Consider the following 13,783-nt stretch of genomic DNA (forward strand, 5'->3'; position numbering starts at 1 on the left):
AATATTATTTATTTAAATTTCTTACTATATTTGTCTCGATTATTATATTACTTTTTTGTTAGATATTGTCTAGAATAGATAGATTTTATTTAAATATAATATAATGAATCGTTAATAATTTTTTTTTAAATCGAAGTAGAAGTTAACGTGTATATATATAAAAAGGTAATTATAAACAAATACAATTATGTATCTCGGTTTAAATGTGAAATTAAATTAACCATTTATGATTCTAATAATTAAATTGATATTTAAACGATAATTAAATAAATCCTTCGTAACTATTTTTGATCGATTTTTTCAGAAAGACAAATTTTCTAAACCAATCTCGTCGATCTTCCAAATATTAAAATGACGTAAGAAAAATTAACGAGAATGATTTTAGCGAGGATAATCCAATTAAAACTCGAACGATAAAAAGAGAAAAAAAATGATTCGCCACGTTTATGCCATTCGCCTAAGTAATAGATATAAATACCTACGTATATGTGAAAATTTGCGTATACGTATAGGTATATTAAATAAGTTTGCGATTGTTCGAGCACCGTGTAGAAATGTGGCGACTTAACGTTAATTTTACGAGTATCCTTGTATTTATAGTTAACAAAACGTCATCATCATTTTTTTCGTTTTTCTTTTTTCTCGCTTAATTAAGATGCGTTAGTCGTGTTTAAAGAGGTAGCAGATTGTTCCCGTTTGCCATGTTCTCCTTCGTAAAGAACGATTAGAGTCAAGTTAGAGCACGATAAACGTCGTTTATTCTACGTTCCATGCAAAACGAGATCTTATTTCATGATAATCTTAAACACATAAGTAACGATTTTCTAAAACGAGATTATCAGTATATTCAAATATGTATCATTTTAAGTGTTTCATCAACGAACACTGAAATATTTTGATCAAATAATTTAAAAAAAGAAAGAAAACGTGTTGATTATTACGAAAAATGAACAAAGAACAAGTGCAAATAAATAATAAATAAAAATAGATATAAAATATTTATAAAAGGTGTATCACTACAAATGAACAAAGAACAAGTGCAAATAAATAATAAATAAAAAAAGATACAAAATATATATATAAAAGGTGTATCACTAGTAGCCTAGTTCTAGAATAGTATTTAGTTATGGTAACAAAATTGAAAGAAGAACCTGCAGTAGTTGTAATTAATTGTCTGTCAACTCAAACACGTGCGATTCGTTGCGCCAGCTTAGAAAAATTGTTTCTCGTCTACAAGGTGTCCTGTATATTTTAATTTTTTTTTTTTCAAATACGATTATTTTCAATCTACAATCTTTCTGTCTTGTTGTTGTTTTCTATCTTCAATGTTCATCGATATCGTCGTTTACGTTAAATTAACTATATCGTTTACATTTTTGATCGGCTCGAAGTAATTATCATCAGGATCAACTCGATCATCTAAATTTACAATTATTCTCCGAATGTGACTCGAAATTTAAACGGGAAACGATTATTTCATCGTTATCATTATCATCGTTATTGTTGCCTATACTCGACGATGATGATGATGATGATTGTTGTTGTTGTTGTTCTTCTTCTTGTTGTTATTATTATTATTATCGTTTTTGTGTTATTATTATATTATTATAATAATAATAATAATAATAATTATTATTATATTATTTAGCGATACTAATTTCTGCGGGAATGTATCTGCGAGAATCATTAATTCATTCGGAAAACGATTTCGAGTAAATTAATTAATTTAGTATTCGGATTCCTCGTATTACGATATTTCGCTTGAAATCGTGTAATTGACGTATGGTCCGGTCCGGACCAACCCTGCCCTACCCTGCCCTACCTTGTCATCCCTTGCCTTGCCTATCTCCATCGAGTGATGTGTCCTTGTAATATTATAATTACAGTTAACATTATATACACGCTAACGTTTTCTGTTACAACGATGAAGAAACTATCTAAATGTTTCCAATAAATAAATTCATTTGAATATATTTTTGTTAAGAAAGAATATGAATTCTTTTTTTTGAAATAACCGGAAATAGAGATTTGTTTATTTGAAAAAAAAAAAATAAATAAAATACCTTATAGAAAATTTTGAAAACTCTTTAATGAATAAATCAAATAAAATCGAATAATTGTAACGTGGTAATAAATACTTTTTCAAATATTTACGAATATAAAATCAAAACTTATGCCGTAGAATAATAATCATTAACAACGATATTAGAAAAATTAAAGTGATGTACACTTTCGTTACAAATATATAATAAAATGTTATAAGAAATGAAACAACAAATGGAGGAGAACGTTATACGATAAGATAAAATAATAATAATAATAATAATAATAATAATAATAATAATAATAATAATAATAATAAATATACGATAACGAAAGATCTTTACGTAAAAATTGATCGGCGTGTTTGCAAAATTCGTAAACTCTGCAAAAAAAATTCCAATCTTTCGATAAGATAATAAACATTTTAAAATCTTACTCGTTGCTACTTACTTACGTTAGAGTTTCCCGAAAAAAGAAAAGAAAAATTTCCGATACAAAAAAATTGTCCATTGCTTGCAAAATGGTTTTTACAACGACGTGCATACACACACATAAACGTATACCGTTGCATCGAGCACGGTTTTTTAAACTTATTTACGAGCTAATCATTTTTTTCCTTTGAGATTTTTAACGAGCTGGTAATAAAGCTAATAACTTCAATCCGTTAGCGTAAAATCCGAGTTGTTGCTCGTCGTTGCTCGTTAAACGAAAAGAAAGAAAGAAAGAAATAAAGAAAGAAACGAAAGAAACGAACGAACGTTGGTTTCTTCTTCGGTTTTCCAATATTCACTCCCGATGTGTGCCAGCTGTCACTGTTTATCGAAGAGAGTATAGTACTTTTCTATTTCTATCTCTATCATTCTTTCCCTATTTTTATTTCTTTCTCTTTATCTCTCTCTCTCTTTCTCTCGCAAACTCACTTTCGATACAAATTATAAAAAACTTAGTAGACATTTAACGAGCCGTTATCTTTCTGTTAGATAATTACAATAATAAACGATGGAATGCAGCTAGTGTTCGGATTTTAAATGAAATATCTTTGAAGATACTACAACGCGAAAGTAATAATAATAATAATAATAATAATAATAATAGCACGACAAAGATGATAACGACGACAAAGTATATGTACAACTAAGACGATGATGATCATAAGAAGAAGAAGAAGAATAATAATGAAAGATTTTAACGATGCAAAAGTTGAATATTTTCCATACGGGTTTTGGTTCATCGTTTATATCGAGTTTGCGATAGAGAGACAAGTATGATGATGTGTATGTAACTTGATGTGTCGTCATGGTCGATCGATGATCAAACATACTATCGATGTATGTATGTATGTTTGTCTGTGTGTAAGAGACAGAGACACGGTGTTATAGTGAATTGAAAAAAGCTAATAAACGTCGACATGTTTTCCGATTAAACCTGAATATACCAAAACCGAAACGTCGATCTATGTTGACTTTCAACGTAAAATATATAATATATATATATACATATATACACACATATATATATATATATATATAGAGACATGAACGTAGTTATATATGATAGTAGAACGGAAGTGATCGTTCACGTCGATCAACTTCATTTTATCTTGGAATAAGTTTTACCAGAGAAAACCGTATTTCTTGTTTATATACGTCGAGAATTACTACTCGTTCGTAAGTTATAGTAATAGGGGGGGGGGGCAGGCATTTCTAGAAATCGTTTCCTATCTCTCTCTTTTTTTTTTTTTTGTTATTTCTTTCTTTCTTCTTCAACTGGGACACCCGTTATAGTCGATCTCACCGTAGGCACGTAGAATGCCCGCGGCTTTGCTTTCCCCCCTCCTCCTTCTCCCTTCTACTATCACCCCACCACCCTTTTTCCTACCATCACCACTACTACACCACCCTCATCTTCTCAAAGCCATCTTTTGTGCTTCTTTTCGGCGCCTAATTGTATCGGGTGTCTTAATCAGCGTGTAAGCTACTAAAGGCAAAACGTCGAGTAAAAAAAATTGAAAAGAAAGAAATGAAAAGAATGAAAGAAGGAGAAAGAGAGTGAGTGAGAGAGAGTGAGAGAGTGAGAGAGAGAATTTCAGATCTGTTCGTTCTGCATCTCAAAGGCGCAATTTAAAAAAGTATGTTAAGCCTCTGGCATTATGCTACGCGTAAATACTTATCCTCCGAGGGATCCGACGGACATGAATTTAGATTATGGGGCTCTTGTCAGCATTGTATCTAACCAAATTTTTTTTTTTTTCTTTATTTTATTTTTTCGCTCCTTTCCTATATAAACGTTCTTTTACCTATCTAACTAAGTATAATAAAGCATCTTGGAACGTGTATAGATATATATATTATGTATGTACGTACGTCTTTGAGATCTTTGAAATGTGTAGGTGGAAATTCAACCTTTTCTTTCTTTTTTCTTTTTTTTTTGGCCACGTTCTTATTCTCTTTTTAATATATTATATATATGTATGTCAATATCCATATTTTGTTTCTTTGGATATTCAAATGCGAACGTGTTGCGATAAAGTATTCAGTCGTTATTTCATAAAATTAGATGTTACTCGGTATTGTATTATTATTTTATTATCCTTTTTTTTTTTTTAGAAATATAATAAATAACAAAATATTAAGTTGTTCGTAAAGTACGTGCCGATTTTCTTATTCATTGTTTTTTTAGAAGAAATCATTTTTATTTTGCCTAACGAAAACAATGTTAATTGTTATTTTTAAAAGAAATATACAGAAAATAATATTTTATTCGAATATTTCAAATAATTTGTTGTTTCTTTTGCAATCGTATACGAAAAACTTGGCGATAGAGCATCTTAATACAAATTTAAATAAAATTCAATAGCAACATTTTTTTTATATTTAAATATGACATTAAAAAAAAAAAACAAAAATAAAAGAATAAATATCGAGTAATACGATTATTATAAATCTTTACACAAACTTTTCGAGATAAAATTAAATATCTAATTAAATTAACTATAATTCGAGATAAAAATAATAAACTTAACTTATTATATATAAATAAATAAATTATTACTATGACATAAGAGAAGAAATCGTTTAAATAAAATTGATCGAACCAAGGGTGGTGTTCATATATATATATATATATAAAAAACAAAAAAGGGTTTCGATGAAGGGTAGTTGATAGTTGATCGGCAGGAACGGTCTTTCAATTTTTCGAGTAGCCACGTGCCGATTCGAAACTAAAAAAGCAATAAACTCAGTGTCGAGAATTTATCTCTTAATGACATGAATATTACGCTGACATCATAATGATGATCCCGTCGGCTTATCGAGAGATCAAAACGATTACTATGAGATCAGAAGAAGGGAGAGAGGACGGGAGGGGGATGGGGGGTGGAGAGACGAGAAGAGGACAGTTGATCTCGTGTTCTTCGAGATAATATCTGCCCCCTCTTACTCCCTTCCCCCCCCTCTCCCACTCCTTATATATATTTTTTTTTTTGGTCTTCTTCTTCGTTATTTTTTTTCTCTCTTTTGAATTACTTAAACTCAGTATGTACGCATTTTATTTAATTCTTTGCAAATTTTTCACGATCATTATTATTATCAGTCATTCGTTTGTTCGAACAGAATAATTATGTTTTTTTTTTTTTTTAAATTATAAACGTCTCTTATACGCTGTACGAATAATAATAATAATAATAATAATTAATCGTAATTCTTTTTCTAAAAATCTGCTAACGATCGAACTCAACTTTCCAAACTAATCCAGTATTTTTTTGTTTTTCTCTCGAAGATAAATAAAAAATATCTTATAACATTTTGTGTGCATGATCGTTGTTCTCTGTTTTAGACATTTGACTATCGCAGGAAGCGCAGAACGTAACACAAATTTTTCTATGAAATTTTTGATATTGATTATGTATTAGGGGGGCGTGGGCTGGGGGATTTTCGGAGTTTGTGTGTTCTCGATTTTAATGAAATATATTATATTATATTTATCAATTAATTCGATTAAATAATATTCTTGTAACGATGATCGATTTATTATAAAATAGTATTTAAAAATTGTTTTAACAAATTTCTTTTTTTTTTTTTTGAAAATACAATGGGACGATACAATAGAAAATAAATATTTTCATTGGTAAAGAAAATAAATTAAATTACAAAACGATTTTTGATTTAATTAAATACAACTGTGCGCTTCCTGATTTCGTCCGATATAACAATAAAAAAGAAAGGAAATTAACAGAGAAAGATGAAAATATGGGGGTGGGAGAAAGAAAGAGAGAGCGAGAGAAAGTAAATGAGATAATTAAACAAAAGAGAAAAAAAAAGAAAAAAAAACACAAGAAAATCCTATAATCTTCATTAATATGTGCATGAAATAATCCTATAATAATTACTTGTTGGAGATTGATTAATAATTAATAAATAAATAAATAAATTAATAAATAATAATAACAACAACAACAACAATAATAATAATAATAATAATAATATCTCTTTCTCTTGTTGTCTATTTGAAAAATAACTATTGGAAGTTGTGTTACGTTAAACATATAGATGACCATTAATATTATGTGGGTAATTCTAGTGGGGCCTGTGTTCGGGGGCCGATGCGGCGCGGAGGCGCTCGGTCTGGGGCTGGGGCTGTCGCTGGGCCCGGCCTACAGGTTCGCTCTGCCCCCGGGACTCGCTGCCAAGACCACCCGCTGCCTTGTATTCGACCAAGGTAGGCCTTATTACCACCCACCAAAATATATCTCATTCTTCTTCTTATTCTTCTTCTACTTCTTCTTCATCTTCTTATTTCCCGAATTTCGCTAATAAATATTACGTATTAGATCATTAAGTATGAAACGTACGATTATTTCGAATACATTTATTTCAAAATCGAACACATTATCATACTTAATGACTTAATACATCATTTTTTGTTTAAATTTCATCGATCATTGCTTATTAATATTTTTTTTTTTAAGTAATACGATTAGATATTTTGCATCATTCAAAGATTTATTCTTATTCTTATTCTTATTCTTATTCGGTAAATTTATTAACGTACGGTTTAATCGTTAAATTTAGAAAAAATAAATAATACGCGATGGATCAAAAATAATGCTTTCGTTGTTTCGCGATTTTTTTTTGTGTTTCTCTATACTTCGAAGAATAATCGTATGATTTTAAATTGTTAAATCGAATATTCGATTACTCTGAAAAGAAAAAAACAAAAAATAAAGAAAGAATTAATTTATATATTTTTCATTCGTTTTAGATTATCTTACTTTTATTTTCTATTTGATCCATCTAGTGCAAATAAATTTGATACTTTTAATATTCTAACAATGGGTGTCATAATTATCATAATAATATTCTTTCATATTATTTTCATTATAACTTGTTCTTATATATATATAAAACAACATACGATTACGCACATATTTCAACAAATTTATGCTTGATTAAGAAAAAAAAAAGCCATTACATTCGAAATTAAAAAAAAAAATGTCAAGCTTCGTATAATTAAACAATATATACAAAGACTAATCGTAATCACATATTACTAACCCGTGTATAATACACACATCATAAATTAATTTATTAATTAATAAGCCAACAGTTATATATACGAAATGTTAGATCTTAACAAGAAACAAACAAACAAACAAAGGTAGGGATACGTAAGGTTGTTTTGTCAATTTGGCGTTGAACCGAGAATTACCCGTTTCAAATCGTGCATCTTACTAAATCGGAAGCAACTGTTAATTTCGATGCATTGATCTTCAGCTTATAGGAGGAACCACCTCGGTGCCACGTGTTGGCACCTATACACACAGATTCGGGGGGGTGTATATTTATATACATGTGTGTATACGCCGTTGTACACGTGGGTGGTGGATAAGTGTATTGTGTGTAGGATAGGCAGGTACTAGTTTAGAGGACTATACACGAGATATCGATCCATCTATCTATCTCTCTCTCTCTTATTCATTCTCACACTTGCTCTATTCCTGCCGATTCCTGTTGCCCTCCCCCCAGCCCACCCTTTCCCCCTCATTCTCTCATTGCATGCTTCCGGTCCATCGATCCCGCAAATCCAGCTACCAGATCGACTTGCGCGTTTGCACGTACTAAGCCTACGAGCTATACTCATCTTCGTGTCCACAAATCTCCCAAGGACCAACCAACCCGTTACCCCTAGAACTACTACTATCATCTAACACTAACGTTAGGGATTTTGTCAGGTGACTCTGTCTGCTTGGTTGGTTGCTTGCTTGAATACTTGCACCTGATCCTAGCTAGACGGATTCGCAAGTAATTTGTTCCTTGTATGATTAACGGATCACGGATTTAACATATTATGTTTATCTGTATATGTATGTTTTATTTTATCGTCAAGTATATATGTGTGTATTATCATAATTATGTAATTGGTTTATAGTTAAAATTGAAGGAAAAGTGATTTAATCGGTTATTTTATATCATATTATTTGAAAGTTAATGAATTCAATGTAATTTGAATATTGTTAAAAATGAATCGTTAGATAGTGTTTGTTATTTTAATATTATATAGTATTCATTTTTAATATTCAAATGTTATTTTATTTAAATATCTATATATGACTTAGAATACTTTCATAATTATGGGGGGTACATATGTATGTTAATTAATACGAGTTTTTATGATTAGTTATACAAATTTTTCATGATTTATTTATTAGATTTTTATCATTTGTTTATAGAAAATTTGTCGAAAAATTAATATATTACGAATTAAGATGATATATAATATAGTTATGAGTATATTACTATAGAAACGTGTATTTATATAAATGTATACGAATTGAAGTTAAACATATTTCATTGGGTTAACTCGGAAACATTCGTGTCGATGTATAAATAGGAATATTTGATACATTTATATACATATATTTCTTAATTTATAAATATATATTTATATAAAAAATAATATCATTAATTTATAAGATACATATAATATAAATCGAATTAATTTATTAAACATAATACGTTTTTACTTAATCGACGAACACCATTATTTTTATTACATTTGTTTCGAATCAATAAAAAAAGAAACGAGAAAAAAAGAAAAAGAAAAGAATAAATACGTGCACGCGCAAAGATGATCGTATTTTATATTTCATACATCAAACGAAGATGATATCAACCTTTAATCCCCTTCTCAAAAATATATTTTAATCGATTGAAACAAAAACGTAAATCAGATCCCCACGTACTTCCAACAACATCTTCACAAAATTTTCAATATTCTCTTTTGCCATAGAATAATTTCGAATGACGTAGTAATAATAGTAGTAGTATCCAGTAGTAATAGTAATAGTAATAGTAATAGTAGTAGTAGTAGCCACTCAGGGTCGGTAGTCACTGATTTGTTTGGCCCGTTCCGACTACAAATCTCATCGATCGAAAAACACGCGCTCGTGAAAAACATATTTCAATATCCGGTATACTTTACCATTCTCTCACCAAATATAGGTACGTTTCAATATCCATTTCGGGGGTGGGGGGGGGGGGGGGGGGGAGGAGTGGAGGTTGGTGCATCGTCCTGTACACTGATACTTTCGTGTGAGTGTTATTCTTTCATTTTTTTTCTTTTTTTTTTAGTCTTTTTTCCCTCATTCCCTCCTCTCTGTCTCTCTCTCTCTCACTTACTCACTCACTCGCTCACTTTTTTTTTTGCAACTCTCGTTATCAGGTATATATATATATATATATATATATTGGCAGTGGGTAGTATACATATGACCTGGATGAAAAGCTTGGTTCGAGTTATATACAACGTTGCTTCTCACCACTGGTTCGCATAACAACGTGTTTTTGTATACGTACCCTTCGATATGTTTTACCTTCTACCCTTAACCACCACCACCACCCCCTAGAACCTATTCCATCCCAACCATGTTCGAATCTTTTCGATCTCATCTTCGATCCATCTCTGATACCTCCCACCACCACCCCTTCAATTCATGTTTCATTTATCTCTTTCTGTATATTGACCTAATTTAATTTGAAATTATTATTTACAACTATGTGTAACAAAGGTTTTTAACGAGATACAGAAAATATTGGAACAAAGTGGTAATCTAGTAGTAGTAGTAGGTACTAGTAGTAGTAGTAGTAGTAGTCAGCCGGTTACTGTCAGTTTTAATCGAGTGTTCACTTCCACCACGTGCTGAAGGACATCGGCTTTCAAGCCACTTCCTTTGCCAAACACGCCTACTACTAAATCCTTTAGTGAATTTGCTTCCTCTCTCGTTCGACGGGGTATTCAATTTTCTCGCTGACTGCCTTTCCTCTCTCTCTTTCTCTTTCTCTTTCTCTCTCTTTGCTTCTTTTTCATTCTCTCTTTGAAGTTTGACGATATTCGTTGCTCCGTCGAATTTCCGAAAAGAAATAATCGCCAAAGTTATTTACCCCCTTGTCCCCCCCCTACCCCTTTGCACCTTTCTGCAATACTTCTCTTACCACCCCCTGTTTTTTTCGGTGGCATGGTTTTTTTTTGGTCCTCGTATATCAGATATTGTTATTCTTGTCTTGTTTTGTTTCTTTTTGTTTTTTTTTTATTTTACGGAATACCTGTTGCCTCTTCGATTCAATCCCGTTTTCCTCCTCTCCCTTATCACACTCATCATTTTTTTAATAAATAACGAAAAAGTTGAATTTATTTTTCTTTTATTTTTATTTGTATATATTTTATATTTTATATTTGTTATAAATAAATTGTGGATTAGGCTGTAGAGCGAGTTCGTACTAAAAGAGTTTTCATGCCGGATTGTAAATTTGGCACAAAAATTTTCTATATTATTATTATTATTATTTTTTTATTATTAAGGATTATTTGAATCAAAGTGATGGATGTAAACGTATGATGATTCATACAAAAACGAGGAATTAATCAAACGTTTAAGGAGTTCAGTGACGAAGGGTCGAAAAGATTCACACATACACATACACATATACATACGAATATATACCATGTATGTGTACACATATGAGAAGACTTTTGGAAAGAAGGAAAAGTCGTGATTTTTCGGGGAAAAACTTTCATCGTCATCGTTCCTTCCTCCTGCCCTTTTTTCCTCCCTTCCTTCCTTCCTTCCTTTTTTTTTCCTTGCTTCGATTAAACGAGTCGAGATATCACTTTCTGATGCGATTAGAATGGCTCGATTGGCTTGGACGAGCTAGTATCGATCGTGTGTCACTCGGATGTGTCGCTTATTCTACCGAAAAACCTTTTAACTCCTCTATCCTTACTAGTTAGTATCATTTTTGACACATTCAGCGAGATAAAATGAACGAAAGAAAGAGAATGAAACTAAGGGGCTTGGGAAGGGGGGAGGGTTGTATTCGTTGTTGTAGTTTTTACCGTGAAAACAAAAAAAAAAAAAGGAAAAAAGAGAACAAAAACTTCTCTTCATAGAAATAAACATGAAATAATTAAACACACTATATATAATGAAATATATATAATAAATATAGATTTCAAAATCGTTTGCGATAAATTATTATTATTATAAATAATATTATAAATATAATCAGGTTTTTATTGCACAAATTACAAAGTTTTGTTACAATGTCTTATCATTATTTCATTTATATTTATCTCACATTTTTGGTTTATTCTTAACTCACCCCTCGTCTACCAACAATTATCACCAATCTTAAAATTAAACTATCTATAATTATAACTATCCAAATCTCACTCGAGTTCGTCTTCGCCTTCCTTCCCGTCCTCCTCTACCCTCCTTCTTTTACACAGCTCCTCAACTTCTCTGAAAAATTCACACATCCCAATCTGAATCCTACCTCCTAACATGTTTATTAATTCCTCTCTTATAGCACCTTCCTCTACTCCAACCATTATGGTTGTCTTATATTAGTTGTCAATGGTTTTTGATTAATTTAAAAAACAATCGATAAAATGCATTCGTAGACAAATAAATCAAAAAGGTTAAACGATAATTAATATAAATAGATTCAATTGTTTTTGCGTAAATCTATAATTATTATTAGCTGCCACGACCCCCCAATTTGAGTATTTTGGAATTTTACGTACATTACTCGGTTATATGTGGATTTTATGGAAAAATGGCATAAATAATTTCGCTAATTTTTGTATCTATAAGATAAAGCATATAATAAAAGATATAGTTTATTACTTTTCTTTAATACAACCTGCTGCCACGATCCTCATTTAAGACTTTTTCAAAAACATTAATATTTTCAAAACAAAACAATTTTGCAATTAATGAGTTCAATCTTTAGGTATCTTAATTGTTCTTAATTTTCCTTAATTAAAAGAAAACAATAATTCTTCATAGAAATAATCTTAAGATTTATTATTATCTCGATAGTCAAAGAAAATATTATATCTAATCTATAATAATAATAATAATATTAATAATGCAATATATAAAACTTGATAAATCTTTATTTCTCTCTCTCGATATTTAACAAAGTATTATTTTTTTCTTTTTTTTTCTACACTATAAAGCAGAATACCATCAGTCGGAGGTCTACCGGTAGAGAATCAAAGTAACGGAGAAAGGTTGCAAAAATGAAAAAAATAAAAAAAGAGAGGGAGGAGAGAGAGAGAGAGAGAGAAGAGAAAGCAGGAGAGGTGGATATTTTAATAAAGAATATTGCGAGGCCTCTGCTCACTTACTTAGTCACACCGAACGATTACGATAAATTAACAGGCCTTGCCGTCTTATTTCCTTCTCCATGGAGAAATGGTTAATACCCAGAAGCAACCGTTCTATGTTTCCATCTCTTACTCTCTCACTCTCTTTTTCTCTTTTTCTCTTTCGTTCCTTTCCTCGTCGCATCCTGCAGCTTTTAATTAACGATTTAATTAGTTCAGCTTCTTGATACCGGGATTTAAGATTGTCATTCGTTTCTTAATAAATATTCAATACCAGTAAATCGTAAGGAATCCTGATTTTTACAACTCTCGTCTTTTATCTTATACGATATTCTTACTACTACTACTACTACTACTACTATTACTAAATAAATAAACTTGAAAGATGATTAACCCCTTATCTTTTTATCTATCTTATTTCTCTCTTTGATATAAGTTTTACGATTTACCGAGTATTAAAGGTACCAGAAAAATATAATATTAACCGGTCGATTAGATGAGAATTCTTGTCTGCTTATTCCAAACCCTCCCCTCCCCATACCCCCATCCCCCTGCATCAACCTTCCACTTTCTGCCCCTTTAACCCATCGTCTTATCTTTTCTCATTTTATTTTTAAACGATCGAACGAACGTGTTGCATTTTAAAGATGATCTTTCTTCAAATGTATTCGTTTACCAACAACTAGAGAGAAAATGAGTGTGTGTATGTGTGTGTGAGAGACTTGTGACGCTTCGATACATGTTTGTGAAATTCTTGACTTAGGAAGAACATGCGTGTTATATTATAATGCATGCGAGAACGGTGATGTTTGTTCATTCGAGAGGATTTGCTTGAATTATTCAGAGAGAATATATTAGAAAAAAGAAAATAGAAAGGGGTGGGAAATTTAAAGTCAGTCGCGTATCAGCAGATTTTTTTAAATTTTCTTTTTTAATATACAGGTATGTGTGTGAAATATCGTCAGATCAATTTTTGATTTTAGGATAAATATATTAGAAAATATTCTTTTAACTCTCGGTAACGAAATTACTTTTATTTATCGTTGCTTTCCTTATTATATATATATAATAT

The 13,783-nt window shown here is 30.6% G+C and overlaps 1 protein-coding gene across 3 annotated transcripts in view; it reads left to right on the plus strand.

Annotated features, from left to right (window-relative positions):
* LOC106785601 (E3 ubiquitin-protein ligase Rnf220-like) overlaps positions 1-13,783 on the plus strand; it is a 205,345-nt gene that overhangs the window by 49,594 nt on the left and 141,968 nt on the right. For 2 of the 3 annotated variants that reach the window (XM_014746216.1, XM_014746217.1), the window contains one exon: positions 6,622-6,759. The exons of the other annotated variant lie outside the window; for it this stretch is intronic. In XM_014746216.1, coding sequence (XP_014601702.1) covers positions 6,622-6,759 — 138 coding nt within the window. The remainder of the gene's footprint in view (positions 1-6,621; positions 6,760-13,783) is intronic. 3 annotated transcript variants of the gene reach the window in all.

This window comes from Polistes canadensis, unplaced genomic scaffold (genome assembly GCF_001313835.1).
Source record: "Polistes canadensis isolate GaletaPanama2010 unplaced genomic scaffold, ASM131383v1 scaffold_53, whole genome shotgun sequence".
Classification (NCBI taxonomy): Eukaryota; Metazoa; Arthropoda; class Insecta; order Hymenoptera; family Vespidae; genus Polistes; species Polistes canadensis.